Below are 20524 nucleotides of genomic sequence, written 5' to 3'. Positions count from 1 at the left end.
AAAAAAGGTCCTGGTTGGCAAATTGGAATGGCCTGGCAGAAAATCAGCACTGGTACTTGTAATCCTGCAATCTAATTTTCAAAGGGAAACTGCCCGCAGCATTTCCCATTTGAAAACTTGAGCTAGCCAGTGCTTTTGTTCCTGCGTACGTTTTACCTGCTCTGAAGCAGGAGCAAAGTACATGTGTGAAAGTATGCACAAGGATTTCAGAATGAACTCTCTGCATGTATTTACTCTTCTCCAACCTAGGCCTGCTCCTTTTTTCCCCTTGCAGGTAAGTCTGCCTGCTGCTCACAGCATAGGTACTTTTACACTCGGTGGCAGGGAATAGCAATTTTCCAAGGTCCTTTAAATGGATAAACAGATGTTTACACACACACAGTTTTGAAACTTGCCCTCCCTGAAAATTGACCTCCCCCCCTTTAGCTTGCTTTTCTGTTATACTTTATTTTCTTTTGTGATTCTTACAAGCACATACAGAAAAAGATAGTCACAAAATTTAAATTTTAGAAAAAGCAAATCAGCCTTTTTTTTTTGTGTGGGGTTTTTTTTTTTCTTTGATTCCTTCACTGGGTCCCTCTCGGTGCCTTTTCGTAGTGTCTAATCCAGGGTTTTCGGCATTATGAATAAGTTTCCTTTCTCTGTCTTCCCCCCCCCCCCCCCTCCTCCCCCTAGTGGCAGTGCTTTGGTGCCCACTGATAATAGACACCTGCTGCCTTTGCTTTCAAATTTGCAGCCATTTTGTTTCACCCATCATGGCCATGTCCAGTTTCCACTGGTGCCTGAGCGAAAATATCTATCACTAATCTTCATGAAGTATGTATCCTCTGCCTGGGGGCATTGCATGATGTCCGGGGTTGCCGCATATGCACCCAGATGACCCCGAAAGGACGTCTGCTTCAACTTGTCAAGATGGATCAGTTCTTTGGATCAAGGAAACCCGAGCCATCTGCATCAAGGCACCTTTGGAGCCGCACCGATGGACACCACGCCATCAACATCGGCGGGATCGTTGGTTCCGTCGATGCAGCGGGTGGATAGACCAGGGTTGATACAGAGGTGTGAGCTTGCAAATCTGTGTTGGTTACTAATAATAAACAGGCCTGAGGAGTTTCTCCAAATTTCCTTATGGGGGATTATGAGAACATTTGTACCCTATGAATCTGAAATTAAAATAAAATAACATCTGCTGTTCTTAATCCAATCATGGACCCTCATCCTTAAATCATTTAAGGATCATTATAGTAGAGTCGATTATGTCCCCAAAACTTTCACCCCACATCGTTACAGATGAGAAGGAAGGACAGTGAAGGGCTATTCACACCCATTAGAAGCAAACTACACTGCTGAATGTTTAGCAGAGGTGAAGAATAGAGGCATAAATTATAAATCTCACCGCTGCACATGCAGCAGTGTAGTTTGCTTCTAATGGGCGTGAATGGCCTTATCTGTAACGATGTGGGGTGAACGCTTTGGGGCCATAATCAACTCTACTATCACTCTCCTAGCCTGTGGCAGCAGCTCAGGTAATCATAGGTAGGCACACCTGGCAGATGATGGTCACATGCATAAAACACTGAACACATGACATCATAGGGTTAAATGTAAGCATCCACAGGAATCTCCTCCCTTCCTTCTGGCTTGTTACGGCGGTTACTACCCCAAATCAAATAAGCCTGATACTTCACTTTCAATGCATATACAGCATAGTTCTCTGATTCAACGGCAGGGGAGAAGAAAAGAGGGTTCGCACTCACAAAGCGGGGAGTAGCTGGCTTGTTACGGCGGTTACTACCCCAAACCAAATGGGCCTGATACTTCACTTTCGATGCACATCCAGCATGGCTCTCTGCTTCAACGGCATGGGAGAAGACTTATACGTCACGCATATCCAGCATAGCTCCCTGCTTCAATGGCAGGGGAGAAGAAAAACAACCAATAAGGGCTAATAACATAGTCTGGGTAAAACAAATAAGCATGGGTGCAGCTTGCTTATTGCGGCGGCTACTACCCCAAACTAATCAAGCTAGATATTTCACTTGGATGCAGCTCCATCACTGCTCTCTACATTAAAGGTGGGGATGGAAGGGAAATAGAACCAAGAGCTAAGAGAAACAGATAAGTATGAGAGAAAATATGTGTGAAGCTTGCTGGGCAGACTAGATGGGCCATTTGGTCGTCTTCTGCCGTCATTTCTATGTTTCTATGTTTCTCATTCTCCCTTTCCCTCTTCTCTCCCCCTCTCCTACTCTTCTTTCCTTCCTCCTCCCCTCCCCCCAACAGTGAGTGCAAAGCAGAAATAGGACATTTCCTTGTACTACTCACTATACAAAAAAGATTCAGACAAGTGGGATTCATCCCCTCTACCAGCAGATGGAGGCAGTGTGCATCAGTAGACTCTCTGCCCAAGCTGAAGGATATGGTGGCTCCTGAAACTTGACAAAAAAATATTGTGAATGGTATTCATATATCAGATCCCTAATTAGGAAAACAGGAATGAGCATAATCTCTGCTCCCAGTCCTGTTGTGTCTTGTTTTGTGGCCCTTAGGTGAAAAGAGAGAATGCTGATGCAATTGCTTCTTTAATCCATCTAGCAATTGATGCTTTTAAGGCCATTTCCCCTCTGCATGTCCCTGCAAGTAATACAAAGAGTCTGAATATGCATCTCCTTACATCCAGAAATCTAAGATCCTTCTTGTGTCCCTGATCTTGGTCCTTTCTGAGCCCCAGTAAAATATCCCCTTAGTTTACATATAATTCTGACACTTCTTGTAGGAAGGATGGGACTGTCTTCATCAGGACTTCCTCTTTTTGGAAAAAGACAGGTAAGGGTCTCTGCAGGAAGGGACCTGCAACTCTGAGATTCTTCTTGCTGAATATGTGGCTACTAATAGCACAGTCTTTAATGTTAAGTCATTTATGGTAGATCTTTTAAGTAGTTTGAATAGAGCTTTTTTTGTAAAATTCCTCATGACCAAGTTTACTAGTACCATGGTGGTACCAGTAGTCTTACCGGTGATCTAATATGGCCTACTCCCTTCAAGAAGTGAGCCAGATTTGGATGAGATACAAGGGGGACCCCCTGTAACGTGATATAGCTGCTAGCTGTAATGAGTTCACTTTAGTCTCTTATCCAATTCATCAGGATAGAGGATAATTGTGCCTTTTGGAGTCATTCCACTGTTTCTGCTCCATGTCTTGAGGATTTTCCAAATTCTTGCATTCACTATGGAGGTTGACTTTTTTCCATTCAGCAAGATCATTACCTGTTTGAGTACCCTCTTCTGTCAAAATTTCTCCTTTTAAGAGCCATGTGGTAAGACAGAATTGAGCTGGATTTTTCATGGTCACTGGTCCCTGTCATAGTAGACCTTCAGTCTGAGTAAATCTTAGTGGTTCTTGCTGCATGAGCCTTACCAGTTCTGCATATCATGGTGCTACTAAGACGACTAAACCTGGATGACTCACGATTTTTCTCAGAATATTCCCCACCATGGTGGGAACATGTACATTAATGCTTTTCTGGGCCAACTCTGTTAGGGCATCTCTCCCTCTATTTGCTTCGAATGAAGAAGTACTTTGCCTTATTCTTTTGCGTTGCCATTAGATTTCAATGAGAGCATCCCCATCTGATCACAATTTGGTTGAAGGCTGCCTCTGCAAGCTCCCATTCTCTTGAATCCAATCTCTGGCAGCTTAAGAAATCTGCTTTCTGGTTGAGTGCTCTGGCTATGTGTGTAGCTGATATATCTAGGCTGAGGAATGCCTGGAACAGTCTTCCTGTTTCAGCCCCTCAGGAAACACTGCTTCCAGTGGCCCTGGAGCTCTTTGATAGCTGTTCTAACCGGTACCATGTTTGTTTTGGTGTTATCACAGCTCCTGCTACAGTGTGAGGGTGTCCTGCCACCTTAGGTGGTGAAGTCATCACCTTATCCCTCTCTTCCCCCCCCTCACTTATATATATATATATATATATATATATATATATATATATATATATATATATATATATATATATATATATATATATATACACACACACACACACACCCCGCAGTGCCTGCAGCTCCAGAGTTCCATTCCACAATGTTGTTCACCTCTGCCACCCAGCGCACGATTCATTCCCTCTTAAAAATGCTGCCCTGATGTCTAACCAAGGCATCCCGTCCACTTCCAGTGCCCTAGGCAGCTGCCTATTCCACCTAATGCCAGCCCTGGCTGGCTACAGTAGGGACATGGTGGGCCCCATACCAATTGCATTTCCTCCCATGCTCCTTACCTTGCTTTATGTGATGAGTAAGGGGTGGTGCTCCTGGAGCAGCTGGAACTTCTGGCCATGTCACTGTCACAGGCCTCAGATCACTAACTGTTATTGTGATACTTCTTTTTTTTTTTCCTTTCCCTTTGTGCTGTTTTCCCTCAACTTTTCAAGGGGAAGTGTTGTCTTTTCCACCCTTCAAGGGGAATCTTGTACCCTGATTGCCGTAGGGGGAGGGAAGAACAGTCATCGCAGCCCCCTGCTTGGCCAAGCTCTCCCTGGGGAAAGCAGCCTATTTAGGAGACTGTTGCCGCAGGAGCCTGCTTCCTCATTTCCTGCTGTTCTGGACTTCATCTGCTATCTGCTGGAGACAGAACTACTGATGCCTTCTCTGCTGCATCAGGCTATATAAGGAGGAACAATACAAAGGTTTGTGCTCTGTCTTCATCTGCTGGTAGGAGATGAATCCCTCTTGTCTGGACTGGTCTGCAGGATGAGGAGGAATAAAAGTTCAATTAAAAATAAATAAATCGCCTTTTATATTTTGTTTTAATTAACTTGATACATTTCTTGACTACCTTTCAAGAGCTAATAGTCTGCTATATTGGTAGTGTCAACTTTTTGCTCATTTGAATTCTGACTTGAAGAAAGTATTTGCACACATTTTTTTTTTATTTGTATTTCTTGCCCCAAATTTAAATCTGGTCTCTAGTACATAGAGTGCGAAATCTTCTCATTCAGTGAATACATGTTCCAGGTAGCAGGGTGTATCTAGATTGTTATATTTCTTTGTTGCATAGACTGGATTGAACTGCTTTGGGGAACAGAAGCTGAACACAGAAGTGTGGAGTTTTTTTTTTGTTTTTTTTTTCCAGTTGTCTTGCCACATGGGCTAGATTAAGGTGTTCTTTGTTTTTACATCAGCATTTTGTCTTTTCCAGATGGCAACACAGTTGTTTGAAGGAAAAGAGCATGCATCCTTGTATCAGAAGTACAGGCTCCCTCCACCTGATGAGATCCTTAAACTGATCTTCTCTTACCTGGAGGAGAAGGTAAGGGAGAATTACAGTAAATCCCTAACAGGAGAGTGGAGGGGCCAACCAGAGTTAGACCTGGATAAACTTGTGACCTTGCTACAGGAATTCATAATCTGTTCCAAGCCATTTAATTAAAATATTGAGGACTATGTGGAAATGCTTATGTACAAGACGTGTCAAAAGGTCAATGGGTTTTATCCACAAATCAGACACGATCTGACAAGGGTGCCAGGTTTGTAAAATTTGATAGTGACCTGCTCCATTATCTCTCATTCTTCCTTCCTAACCCCTGGGTGGCATGAGGATATTACCTTGCATAGCCTCCTCTCTACTGTTCATTTCCAGTTTGGCTGCATGGCTCATGTAGTTCTGGTAGGTCCTGCAAAGAATAGCATGAACTCTGTGCAGGTCATTCAGCCAGACTGGAACCACACAGTAGAGCAGCGAAGGGCAGATGCGATTGTGAAGTGCAGTAGTTCCATTTTCTACTTCCTGGCCAGAGGGTGGCAGTGAGAAGAGGAGCAGCAGTGACCAGAGATTGACAAGGTAATGTGAATGAGGACTGGAAATCAGTGTGGGGAGGTAGATTTAGCAGATATGTGGTGGTGGACTCTATATATATATTTTTTTTCTTCTGCTGGCTCTGTGTGAACCAGTCCTCCTGTGCTGCTTCACCACCTCCTGCAGATCTGAGCCTGCCTCACTAATTATTGGTGGAGCACAGCTTCTACCAGCCCATATTACTTGCTGACTATGAACATGAGAAAATTCTCCCATCTTCTAGTCAAGCAAAATTCTTGTGGAATCTAATTAAAACATGTGGCTATCTTTTATTTAAAACTTATGAGTCATCTATGCTTAACACACTAGATGTACGAAGACATTTACATAAACTTCGATACAGAATAGCTTAAAACAAAAAGAAAATAACTGCCATGTAAACCACCTCAAAGTGCTACATTACTCAAAAGTAGGCCCGTTGAAAGAGAAGGGTCTTCAATAATGATTTTTAAAGTCTTAATGCAATGCTTCAGAGAAATCCAGAATGTAAAAGCAACGATGGAGAAAGCACAACTCTAGTTTCTGTGAGCCGTGCATGTTGAAAGGGTATGTCCAGTAAACCTCTTTGAGACATCTCAATGAATGAGTAGGACAGTAAATATTTCCATTTATTAAACTTTTTAAACGCCTAACACAAAGGTCTAGGAGATTTACAACATACATACATAATATTAAAACAACAACATGACAAACGTATCAAAAACATAAATCATCAAGTTTCATAGAAACCACAATCTCAACAATATTATGTAAACACATAATACAAATGTAATCAGACAAAGATAAATCCTAAATTATACCTAACAAAAAGGTATAAAAATCTGTCATGGTCATAAATTCTAGAAAATACTAAAGACCCGATGGAGCAGAAAATCTTTCAAAAGCCTCTTAAATTTCTTTACGTTGTCCAAAGAATGCAGCTCAAGAGGAATGAGATTCCATAAAGATGGAGCAACAATTGAAAATGATGTCTCTCTTCTATAGAATAGACAAGCTTGCCGCACAGAAGGAATATCGAGCAAGTTTAGTTGAGACGATCTCAAACTCTAGTTGGTTTATAAATACGTAGCAATGCACTTGCCCAGTGAGAACCATCCAGACTAAGAAGCTTAAACATGATCATTACAATTTTTAAATTCAATGCATTCACGCACAGGTAACCAATTCAATTTACAAAGGATTGGTGAAATATGTTCGGTCTGTTTTGTATGAGAAACCAGCCAGGCAGCAGCATAGCTTAATGATATCAATTTAAAGACAATCATGCATATTTTATATTGGGCTCTTTGATAGACAGGGAGCCACTGTAGATCAATGAGAGTAGAATAAATGTGCAATGAGACGTGCAGTTGACTTAATCAGTAATTGCAAAGTTTAAGGGTCACTGCTGGAAGCCCTAGATATACTGCATTGTGATAATCTACCATAGTTAGAATTGAGGCATACTACTATTATGCAAAAGTCATCTTTATGAAATTGTTTTAGGCCGCATAGGATTCTTAGCTTATGAAACCCAGCCTTTATAATAGGTTTAACATGATGGTAAAAGGAAAGATTGAGATCAATCCAGATGCCTACATGGAGAAATATGAAAAGACAGGTCATCAATGGTGGAGTTCTAGAATAAGGACCTCTGTACTAATAAAAACTGTCTTAGGGATTTGAGGTTAATTTGTTGTAAAGAGCCATTTCCTGATTGTGCCTATGCAGATTTTTACATCCTTAACTGTAGATCAAGAAGGTCTGATAGATGAAAAATGGTATATCTGTGTATAGTGCTTATCCTTAAGAGATCAGCAAGGATTTTAGATAGAGGCTAAATATAGATGTTTAATAGCCTAGATGATAAAGCTGAGGCCCTTACATTTTTATGTTGGGACCATTGTGTGCACCTATTATTAATTTACCTGTTATGTTCGTTGAGAAAGATATGATTCAGACCATGCTGGGACAGTCCCTGCTATCCCATAATCTTTTAAATGATACTGCAGGTTCTCATGATCCAGTGTGTCAAAAGCTGACAAGGAAAATACAGCTGTTGGTCCCCATTTATGCCTCTCTGAAGATGCCCAGAAGAGACAATCAGTAATTCTTAACTTAAGATTTCCTAAAACCAAACTGATGGGGATCACGTATCTGTTTGTCTTTGACAAAAATCGTTAATTGTCTTAAACACTATGGTTTCAGAAAGTTGTTAAATATCTGATTCCTCCTTACTGGAGAAAGGGTTGCTTAGGTCAGTGCATTTTCAACCAGAAACATGAATACCCCCTAGTTTTCAGGATAACCACAATGAATATGGATGAGATTCATTTTGGTTATCCTGAAAACCTGACTAGCTGAGGGGTACTTGGGACTAGGTTGAAAACTACTGGCCTAGGAGATAGGATACATGGGTATGTGTGCACTCGTGTGGAAATCATTCTTGGGTGGGAGTTAGCTACCTCCTTCTTCTTTTTTTTTTTTTTTGTGCTCCCCTCTGCTTTTTGTATGTAGTTTTGTGCTCATGTATCTTGTGATGTCAGTAATATCTGGATCTCAGGGAATGATTAATCCACTCCATGGATGTGGATGTACTTAAACTAGTTGTCAACTTCCCAAGTGCAAGTATTATATTTGTGTAACCCTTAGCGAAATTTTAACCTCAAGGGCACACACAATTTTTTATCTTCAGGGAATACTTCGACTAACAAGTTCCAGGGGGGGGATCCTTTTGTAATAGGACCCAGAAGACTAAATAATAAATACTTGGCGAGAAGGAGGCAGACCCATTTTTTTTTCTTCTTTGTTGCTGCAGTCCCATGGATGAGGCCTGGATGACCTGGGGGGCCAATGTTGCCAGGAAAGATGTCTCAGGAGAGAGAGAGAGAGAGGTGATAGGTAGCTGTGGCAGTTGTAGTGCTGATTGGAGGAGTGCTGCAATGGTTTGGGGCTAAGTGAAGGAGAGGCCAGAGATTGAAAGGTGCCATGCTGAGTGGGGAAGGCAGTGTCACAACATTGCTGAGGCTCAAGCTCTTTTCTGGTGCATCTGCCACGAAGGCCACCACTGCTCATTTCTCTTGCTGCCGCCAGAGATGAGATGAGAAAAACATGGGAGCAATCAGCTAGCTGGCAGCGAACGGAGGTAATTGTGGACACTATATTGCTGCAGGTGGCGGCATCCTCCCGCACCTGAGCTGCTCGTTGGCTGCTGGCCCCGCTGCCTGCTGGACCCACCCTTACCAATCCTGCTTGCTGCATGCCGATATCACTGCCGTTTGTCTCTGCACCTCCTGACCCGATGTGTGTGGCCACTGATTCCTGCTGAGACCTGTGATTGGTTAAGTGCTCTTTTTTTTTTTCCTTCTGCCACCGACGTGCTTTCTAATTTAGTAATGGGAGAAGTGGCACTGGGGCCTTGGAGAAACTCTGACACTGCAATTCAGGATGGCAGGCCTACTCGAGGACATCGGTGGGATACCCCTCGACTCGCGAGGAGCATTCATTTTTAATTAAAAAAAATAAAATAGTAATATTTAAATACAATATGGGAAAAATAAGTGGTGGCCAGGTAAGGAGATCCTGGTAACTTGACCAACCCCACCCCACCTCCTAACTTCTAGAAACATTTTAAAAATCATTGTGAGCTCTGATGGGGAAACCTGCCTAATTTGGGGTTTAAAACCACTCTAGGACTTCTGGTGATGCCTGCCTACTGAAGTTGCACTTGGAAGAGCTTTGTGAGGTCTGACTTCATTTTGGCAATTTTTGTGTCCTCTGTTGAATTTGTTTTCTAAATCGTGGAAGACTTTGCCATTATAAACACTGATGGTGGTCTGTTAGTTGGAATGTCTGTGAAATACAATGAGATTGGCAAAAAAATTGAAGCTCTTGGAAGGTAATATGGTGTCCGAACTTGAGAGGAATCTCTGATATGATAGATCTGGTACGCAATATTTCAAAGCTGGTATCAGCAAATTTTGGAGGATCTAAATTGCAATCATCTTTAGATGAGATCAAGGAGGGAATGCAGAAGCACTTTGAATCCTTAGCAGATTTGGAAAACCAAGTTGCCACAAGGGAGATAACAGAATCATAAATTGTTCTGAGGCTAACTGCTCTCCAAAAAGACAATGCAATGTTACAAGATATGAACTCGGAAGACCAAGAGAACAGAGCATGATGCAATAATCTACGGGTCATTGACTTGCCGGAACAGGTGAAAGATGATTAACTTGAACATATTTTTCCAAGTTTGGCTGCTTGAGGCCTTGGGTTTGTCCATGGAAAATGAACCAGTCATAGTGGAGCATGCGCATCATATTGACCTGGTGTGAGAGAATACACTATGAGCAAGACCGGTCGTAGCTTGCATACTTAATTTTGTCATCAAGGCTGTTTAAATTCAAGCATATCAAAAGAAGAGGATTCTTGAATATGAGGATCAGAAACTGATCCTGTTTTAATGATTTTTCACAAAGTATCTGAAGTGCATAAATAGATGGCGCCAACTTGTTCAGAACTCTACCAGCAGGGGCATTGTCCTTTTCTGTTTCCAGCTACAATAAAATTATTCAATGGACTTGCCATAGTAATGTTTAAAACAAAAGAGCAAGTGCAGAAATACTTTGGTAACAGGTCATGCCTGAGTTTAATTTTTTTTTTATTCCTCTTCTCTGACTCTTTTCCACAAGTATTATTTTGTCTTATGTTTTCACTGGTAAGAAACATTAGAATTGATAGAGAAACTGCTGTATTTAATCACTGAGGCTCTACGCATCTCAGTCGGAGAAAGCTGCTGATATTCCTAAGTTCATTATTCAAAAGCTCCTCGGTGGTCTTTCTATAGGAAGATGGATATCTTCATATGAAGATCGTATAATGTTTTGGGAAAAATCAGGAGAGTTCTATGCTGAATACAGTTTATCACCTCTCAGGGAGTTTAAATTTACCGGGTTTTCATTTTTTATGACTTTGCTTGTCAATTTCATTTTGCAAGGGAATGGAAAATTAATCAGTACCAGTTCTGTACACCAGATATGGTTGACTAAGTTTTGTCTCCTCTTTTTCCTCATAAGCTGCTTTGCATTCACCAAACTCTGATATTCATATGAAATTCCAAACTTATCCCTTATTCCAAAGTGTTCGTACTGCTTGGAAATTTTTAAATTCATGGTGGGGATCAGATTATAAAGTCTCTAGCTATTTATCATTTGTTGGAAATCCTGGATTTGAACTGGGCATGCAAACTAGAGTATTTTTATCCTGGAGTAATAAACAGCTTACAAATGTTTCAGACATTTTCTCTAAAGCAGATAATTACATTTTCTCTTTTGAACAATTTCAAAGATACAAATTGCCTGCTTCAAATTTTTATGCCTATTTTCAAGCTTGATATTTCTTTATAGTTTGTGCCAGAAACAACATCTTTTTGAAGTTACATCAATACATTCTGTGTTTTGGGGGTTGGCAAAAGTAGGAATAAAACTTCTTACTGGTACAAATTAAGACTGGAGAAGTCATCTCTAGAAGTACAGTGACCAAATTAACTAACCAATGGTTTATTGAATTGGGGACTAAGGTAACCAGTGACCAATTTAAAGATTTTAAAGAAATGAAGGTGACAGTCAATACTAAACTGCAGGAACTACAATTCAGTATTCTGCATAGAAGCTATTGCACTGTGACAAAACTTTATCAGATGGGCTTGTTATCCTTCCCTCAATGCATGAAATGTGTGATCTCCCAGGCCAATTTGATTCATAGCTTCCTATTATGGCTTAAGAGTATTTTCTTTCTGGTCTGCTGTACTAGATAAAATAAGTCATAATTGAGTGGCTACCATTCCTGGGGGAAGTATTACTGTTGGCTGATGTCACTTGTGCTATTTCTATACCTCAAGGTTAAAACAAATTTGCACAAATGTTGGCTAAATAAGTAATATTAGATAAATACCTAATTATCCCCTATCTTAGTGTGGATCAACCAAATGAGAGAATGGAAATCCATTGAAGATTTAGATGCCAAGAGGTAGATTTTAAAAAGATTACAGGCAGCAAAACTGGGAGATATGCACAAGTTGCATGGATTTTAAAAGATCCACAGCCATGCACGTACCTCCTGGTACACAGATAAAGGATTTTTGGAAAAGGGGTGTGCTGGTACTGTAGCATGCAGTCAGTTAAGCACACTAACACGTGCCGGGATCCCGCTACCATGTAACTTGCTTCTGCTACGGGCTGCCTGTAAGTAGGAAAAAAGAGTAGTAGCAGGGTTTTAAGGGTCGGAGTTAGTAGGGTAAAAGGGAGGCTAGCTAGGGAGTTTAGGAAGTCCTTTTGTTTACTGGGGCGAACTGGGAGGGAACTAGGAGAAAGGTCTATTGCGTCACCACACACATCTACTAAAATTTGCCTCCACTTGTGCGCTCGAGACAGCATTCGCACTCACATAGATATAAAATTGTGCATATGTGAGCATCAGGTAGCCGATTTTAAAACATGAATGTTATGAAATTGGTTAGTGCACACGTGTAACTTTGAAAATTACCGCTAAAATTGGGGCATAGAGTTGAATGCACACGTATTAGCCTGGGAACAGTCCATGGAACTTACAACTTTTATAAATGATGAAGCTTGGGTGAGAAGTACATCCTGAAGATGGATGAAAGGTGTGTCAATGATTCTGTCTTGTACTGTTAAAGCAATTTTGTTCATAAATAAACAAAATAGTAATGCACAGTGAAACTTATCTTTAATGTGATCATTCTTGTGTATCATATTCTTGTGCATTACTATAATAAATATACTTAAAAAAAAAAACTAAAAAAAAACTAAATCCTCCTAGAAGCAGGGAATTTCAGTGATGGGCACCAGAGAAGACGCCTGAGACTTCAACCTAGGTAGCATTTAAAAGATGGGAACAGAGAATTTTAAATATCTACTATCAGCTGTAAAATGTCTTCTATAAGAAGAAAAGACCTACATAATTGTCCCAGTCTTATAAAAACTATTTTGATAATGTTGGGGGGGGGGACATGTCTGGACATCTGTAGTGAGAACAAAATTAATATTTTAAGACCAGGGTTAGTGTCCAATCACCTCTAATCAATAGGTGGGCCAAAACATCCCAGAAAACCCTGCAGTCTTAGAAATTCCAAAGCCATATCTGGGGATTCATGATCACGACTTCGCTAGCAACTGGTAAACAGGTCAGAGTAGCAATACTAGAACAATTAAAAGCACTAATCCATTATAAAATATCAGACATTGCTGGACTAAATTAAAATAGAAAAATTCTAGAAATTTAATTTAGGTGCCCCAAGGATTTGAACAAGCTGACCAGTGCTAATTGAAGAAAAACCAAGCTTATATATTAAAAGCCTGATGACATGGTGCCGGGATCTTGGAAAATCAGTTTAGTTTCATCAGAGGAGAGGCTGAACTTCACCGGAGCAGAAGCACTGTCATAGTGCTCTGTTCAAAAGGCCTAAAAAGGGATAAACAAATTAAATAAAATTAGAGGGGGGGAAGGAGAACAATGACTTACATATAATTGGGAGTGAATGAAATAGTACACTGTATCCAGTACAGGAAAGGACAGGATAGTTACTATTAATTCTAATGCTGCAATGCAGAGACATTTAGTGGCATAATTTAAGCTAGTGGAAAGGCTGAAAGTGTATGCTGGAGAGAAATATCCAACTTGTTCAGGGGACAAAACAATATTAATATATAGACATAAACTATCTTCCACTGGGTTTGAGAGAATGCATACCTAAAGATTAATTTAAGAGAGTACAGTATATCTCATATATGGATATTCTATTAGTCATATAAATGGAATTTCCAATCCACGATCCAGATGGCGTATATTATTTGAATCATGTAACCGAAAACTTATTGGCACCTACTAGCTAATTTATAATCCTAACCAGACTTATTTATGTGCCTATCTGTAAACTGTTGTGATGGTATGCTACTAAACGACGGTATAGAAAAGTTTTTAAATAAATAAATGTCTCCTGATAGCTACAAAACACAGCCGCGTGCATATTAACAGGCACACGCAGAAAGGAACACATCACACCCATTCTCAAACAACTTCACTGGCTCCCTATCTCCTCAAGAATACAATTCAAGACTCTTACCCTCATTCACAAAGCCATACACAATCCAAATAAGCTCTGGTTCACAGACACGCTGTATATCTGTCCCACTAGAACGCCATACGTAGCAACTATACACACACTCTCTCTCTCCAAAACTCTTTCAACTCACAGCCACCAAACAACGCACTCTCTCATTAGCTGGACCTTCCTTGTGGAACTCAATGCCTACCCAGCTACGCCTTGAGACTTGCCCAAAGAAATTCAGACAGAAACTTAAGACTTGGCTATTCACACATGCCTATGCTTAACATCCTCACCGCTCCCCCCTCCTCCTAGTCCTCTCCCACATATTTGCATTGAATGCACCGCTTATCCCCCTCTTCTCCTTTTCACCCCTCGCTCCTCTGCTGTATATCTACTCCCATCCTCCTAATGCCGCCGCTCCTTGTCCCCTCCCCTCGCTCCCCCCTTGTACATTGATTGTACATAATTTTGTTTTGTTTTTTGCATTTATTATCTGTTCACAAATTCCTTTGTCTATCCCTACCCCTTCCCCCCCCCCCCCCCCCCCCCCCCACCTTCCCTAGTTCTCATATCAGTTACATAGTAAAGCCACTTTGGCTGAATTCTCGTTGTATGGAAACAGACGTGATGGTTTTTCTTAACGAATGTCGGTATATAAAAAAACTATAAATAAATCTTCTGGAAATTCCCCTTGATGTATGTATTTCCTTGTTTTCACATGGACCTTTGTAATTGATTTTGCAACACCTGTTGGATTCAATTCATTCATAGGCATGAACAGTTTTATATTGGGTATTGTGCAGACTGGTAAAATTCCTTTTTATTAAGTCCATCATTTAGCTATGTATAATGTCACCCTACTCTGAATGCTTGAGTAGCAAAATGGCCCTGGTTGCAGGCAGTGATGGACATACCTTGGCTGCATGCATGCAGTGTTAATTTTGTTCTTCATTGTATTGCATGAGCACTTTAGACAGGAAGTAGTAAGAATGTTCCTGATTAGAAAAAGGGTAAGAGTAAGCTTAAGGCATTTTTAATTATTCACAAGGACAGGATATGATGGAGCAAGTTAAAGTTCCTGGTTACTGTATCTTCATTTATTTAATACCCGCTCAGTAATTTGAGAATAAATTGGGTTATTTTTCTCCATGTTTTTAAAAAGTTCTTTGAGCCAGTCTGGTGGCTCAGTGGGGTTGATTCCCAGATCAAATCTTGTGTGCCCCAGGTTGACTGGAGCTGGGGATGCTGCGGAGGCAGCTTTCATAGCCTCTGACCAGTAAGGGGAAGAAATCAGACATTGTTATGGATGACGTCTAATGATTTTGAGTCCATGATACAGGGTTCTGGAAGGATCCCTGGTTCATAGTTCCCTGTCTCAGGATCGTTGCTATAATGACCAGAGTAGGAACAATGGGAGGGAGAGTATTCAAATAGGGGAAAAAAATACCTGGGTGGTTGTGAGTGAAGACGCATGGGACTAGGATACCAGCACTGGGTTTTGATTTGAGCTGGAAGGGAAAAAAAAAAAAGGAATTTACGGGCCAAAATAATTTTAGAGTAAAACACTTTTTTTTTTTTTTTTTTAAATCTTCTATGCCCAGGGATGTGCAATGAGGACATTACATTTTCTATTGCAATTTAATTTTTAACTGTTCTGTGGGAATCTGATTAGTTGTTAGGTACTAGTTAATTTATTTCTGCATTAATTCATTTTTTGATGTATATCTTATTTTACTGAATTATATCTATAACAAATTGGAAAACTACTCCATAATTGCATAATATGATAAATTTTGATGTGAGTGACCTGTCTGTCTTCTTGGCTACATCTTTCTTACACAGAAAGGGAAGCCCTTTGGCCTGGCAGTGGATATTGGCTGTGGGACAGGACAGAGCACTCGTGCTCTGGCACCGCATTTTGAGCGAGTGGTAGGAACTGACATAAGTAAAGCTCAAATCGAAGAGGCCAAACAAGCTTCATGTACAGCAAACACTTCCTACTGGTAAGGGGCTGCTTTCCAAATGGATTTATTAAATTATCAGCCAGGGACAATATCAGGTGATTGAGAACAGTCTGAACTACTCCTGTTTCTCTTGGAGAAATTATAACTGCACATCTATATATGTAATATCAGGACTAGATCTACTTGACCTTGATGATGACCTGGGTCTATCTTGTTACCTTTATATTTCACCTCTATTCAGTAACACTGGCATAAAAATTTTTGGAAGTAGTCTGCTTCAGCAATGATATTGATGTTGACTTTCTGAATTCACATATGACAAACCAGCTGATTTGGCTACTGTTTCCATAATATTTAAGTTTTTACATTTTACATCTGTCATTTCCATAGTGCATAAATAGAATTTTAATTATAAATTGTAAACTTGGGCCTTTTTGATTATTTATAGTTGCATAACATTTCACCTGTCCTATTTATGTAACACTTTTAAACATTAAATAAGTAAAAGGATTATATAAATAACATTTACTGTGAAACAAAAGGCTAAAATCTATTGTGTGTGTGTGTATGTATAGTTCAGTCCTTTTTTTTTTTTAGTGTCTACTCTGCTCTTCTTGGCTTGTCTCTTGTATTCATTAAATGGAACATCTCTTGTCACTGTCCAGCAATAGTCTGTAAGCATTGATGGGCTTCATTTGTTCTGATGCTGTTTTTCCATTGCTGCAATGTCCTGGTGAAATCAATTGGCTTGCTCATCACTCGATGTTCCACAGTTTTTAGTGGGGGAAAAAGTCTAGATGAGAGTCAAAAAATGTCTTTAGTGACATGTTGCAGCCAAGGCTTTTCTATGCCTTGAGGAGATTTTTCACCAACTCCTTGTAGTTGTCTGCCTTGTTTCCGAGAAAATGTACTACTAACTGGAAGGCTTCCCCTGCTGTCTATTCCTTGCCATGCAATGCATAGTTAAGTGTATCATCTCGATGTACACAAATCTGAGGACCAATGAAGACACCTTTGTTAGTGTCACTTAACCTTGGAAATTTACCACCAAGGTACTTGAAGGCTGCTTTAGTTTTGTCCATGGTCTTGACAAAGTTCTTCATCAGAACCAGCTTGATGTGTAAAGGTGGTAACAAAATCTTTCTTGATTCAACAAGTACTGGATGCTTGAACACTTTTCCTCCTAGGCTCCAAAGACTGTCACAGTGGCCAGTTTCTTTTGATGTAGTGGCAATGTCTTGCTTGACTATCCATTCACAGAGAAGACAGCATTACTTTTATGTATCCAGTCTGCAGACCAAGCAAGAGCAACAACCTTCAGGTCTCCACAAAGCTGCCAGTGATTATGTTCATAGTTTATGCACATCAAAAGTTTTCATGTCATAAGTTTCCTTCATATGGACTGCATGACCAACTGGAATTGATGGCAAAACTTTGCCATTATGCAGCAAACAGCTTTAAGACTAGTCTTTTTTGATGAATCAATGAATGTCTCCACTCATCGGGATCGTAACTGATGAGGGTTCCCATCAGCTCATTGATGCAGGCTACAAGATTATCTTCCATGAAGAAAAATGGGACAGGATCCTTTTGATGGTCACGGAACATGGAAATCCCAATATCTGCCAGAGATTTCACTGCTGTAGTCTGGAGCCCAACAGTTCTACTTTACGCTTGGGATAGTTCCAAATCCCTGACAAGGTCATTCAGTTGATTTGGAGTTGTGAGGTATGATTCAGAGGAGGATGAAAGAGAAAATCTGGGTCATGTGACAATGGTTCAGAACCACAAGTTTCATCCTCTTCCTTGGCTCATTCAAATGAGTGAGTCTGGCACATCAGAAATCGGCAATATTTCTCTGAAGTACCGGCGTGTAGCAAATGGAATGTTTTAGATACTACGCAGTCCACTTTTTCTTCTTTGACCAACCTTTCCCAATTGGAGGCACTACGCAGAAATGTCAATTGTTATAATGTATTGGCTCTCTAAATCATTAGCATTACAAAAGGCATTTCCTTTTTCCTTTTCCTTTTCAACCACTGGCAGAGAATTGTCACACAAGTGTTGCAGCATATGTGTGGTGCCCAGCTCGTGTCCTGATTTCTAGTTCTGCAGCCAGAATACAGGTGGAAGGCTTTCTTAACCAATCATGCTGCATTTTTGTGATGCAAAAGTCACTTCCCTACCACAAACATAGCAGATGTTATCTGTGTTCCCACACTATAGTAACAAAACATTACTAATGTCGCTAACAGATAATGTACTACGCGGATTTGATAGCGGAAAACACTACATCTTGATACTACTAGATCTGTCCGCAGCATCTGACACAGTAAACCATAACATACTATTAAAAAGACTGGAAGAAATTGGATTACAAAAGAAAACAATTGATTGGTTCACATCCTATCTTACAAATAGACCTTATCAGGTAAAGATAAAAATCACAGTATCAGACAAGATCGACCTAAAAACAGGAGTCCCCCAGGGCTCAGCATTCTCAGTGACTCTAACATTTACATGCTCCCCCTCTGCCACCTACTGGCAGGGCTAGGTATCATACATTTCATATATGCTGATGACATTCAACTAATTCTACCAGTTGAAGAATCAAATGAGAAAACACTGAACTTTGCAATGATGTACTTAGACATAATAAAACAACTATTAAACCAAATGGAACTAGTAATTAACATAGAAAAAAACAGAATTTATACACCTTGAACGAAAAAACATTGTAAGAATTCAAAATCCCATCAAACTTAAAAATGATAAATCAGTGGAGTTAACTGATAAGGCTAGAAACCTAGGAGTAATTATAGACACGGAACTCAGCCTTAAATAACACATATCAATAAAAGTAAGAGAAGGCTATGCCAAACTAATGGTCCTTAGACTAAAACCCTTGTTAACTCAAAAACACTTTCGTACAGTACTACAAGCACTAATATTTGCTAGCACGGACTACTGTAACACACTTTTCCTAGGATTACCATATACCACAATCAGGCCACTCAAATACTACAGAGCTCAGCTGCCAGAATACTTACTGGAAAAGGCAGAAGAGATCATATCACCCAAACACTTGCGGATTTACACTGGCTCCCAATAGAACAAAGAGTACAATTCAAAACACTATGCACAATTCATAAACTAATAAATGACGAAAACGCCAACTGGCTAAACACTGCACTATCCCTCAAAGAAATCTCAGGTCGGCCAATAAAGCACTACTAACCATTCCCTCAGTCAAAACAGCAAAGTTGACCCAAGTTGGAGAGAGAGCACTATCTTTGGCAGGACCATTATTATGGAACACATTACTACTTGAACTGAGACTAATGAAAGAATTAAAACTTCAAAAAAAGGCCTAAAAACTTGGCTTTTCAAAAAAGCATTTCACAATGAGAGCACGGACTAACAACAAATACATACAGCTGAAAGTCACCATAAAAAGGTAGAATTGACAATTTTATTATTTTACCCATAATTAAATATTAAATTAAAAACAGTATACACATATAGAAACATAGAAACATAGAAATGACGGCAGAAGAAGACCAAACGGCCCATCCAGTCTGCCCAGGAAGCTTCACACATTTTTTTCTCTCATACTTATCATTTTCTCTTAACTCTTGGTTCTATTTCCCTTCCACCCCCACAATTAATGTAGAGAGCAGTGATGGAGCTGCATCCAAGTGAAATACCTAGCTTGATTAGTTAGGGGTAGTAGGGGTAGTAACTGCTGCAATAAGCAAGCTACACCCATGTTTATTCCCTTTACCCAGACTATGTCATACAGCCCCTATTGGTTGTTTTTCTTCTCTCCTGCCGTTGAAGCGGAGAGCCATGCGGGTTATGCATTGAAAGTGAAGTATCAGGCCCTTTTGGTTTAGGGTAGTAACCGCCGTAACAAGCCAGCTACTCCCTGCTTTGTGAGTGCGAATCCTTTTTTTTTTTTTTTCTTCTCCCCTGCAGTTGAAGCTATTCTGGATATGCGTGAAGCCTCAGCTTTTCTTATTCCCCTGCTGTTGAAGCAGAGAGCTATGCTGGAAATGCTTGATGTATCAGCCTCTCCCATGCCATGAAGCAGAGAGCCATGCTGGATATGCATCGAAAGCGAAGTATCAGGCACATTTGGTTTGGGGTAGTAACCGCCGTAATAAGCCAGCTACTCCCCGCTTTGTGAGTGCAAACCCTCTTTTCTTCTCCCCTGCCGTTGAAGCAGAGAACTATGCTGTATATGCTTGGAAAGTGAAGTATTAGGCTTATTTGGTTTGGGGTAGTAACCGCCGTAACAAGCCAGCTACTCCCCTCTTTGTGATAGCAAATCCTTTTTTCCACATTTCCTCTTGCCGTTGAAGCTTAGAGCGATGTTGGAGTCACAGTAAGCATCTGTATGTTTATTTAATAAGGGTATTGTCTCCGGGCAGTAGCCATCTTTCTGGTGAGCCACCCACTCTACATTGGCGGTCTCTTGACTTTATGGATCCACAGTGTTTATCCCACGCCCCTTTGAAGTCCTTCACAGTTCTGGTCTTCACCACATCCTCCGGAAGGGCATTCCAGGCATCCACCACCCTCTCCGTGAAG

General features: G+C 40.4%; 1 protein-coding gene across 5 annotated transcripts in view; it reads left to right on the top strand.

Moving 5' to 3' along the window:
* The window catches only part of LOC115093813 (putative methyltransferase DDB_G0268948), an 81958-nt gene that overhangs the window by 21383 nt on the left and 40051 nt on the right, over nucleotides 1-20524 (top strand). For all 5 annotated transcript variants that reach the window (XM_029606107.1, XM_029606106.1, XM_029606108.1 and 2 more), the window contains 2 exons: nucleotides 5201-5311; nucleotides 15810-15970. In XM_029606107.1, coding sequence (XP_029461967.1) covers nucleotides 5201-5311; nucleotides 15810-15970 — 272 coding nt within the window. The remainder of the gene's footprint in view (nucleotides 1-5200; nucleotides 5312-15809; nucleotides 15971-20524) is intronic.

Source organism: Rhinatrema bivittatum, chromosome 6 (genome assembly GCF_901001135.1).
Source record: "Rhinatrema bivittatum chromosome 6, aRhiBiv1.1, whole genome shotgun sequence".
Taxonomy (NCBI): domain Eukaryota; kingdom Metazoa; phylum Chordata; class Amphibia; order Gymnophiona; family Rhinatrematidae; genus Rhinatrema; species Rhinatrema bivittatum.
The sequence above is the reverse complement of the archived record's forward strand: the minus strand, read 5'-3'. Positions and strand labels throughout refer to the sequence as shown.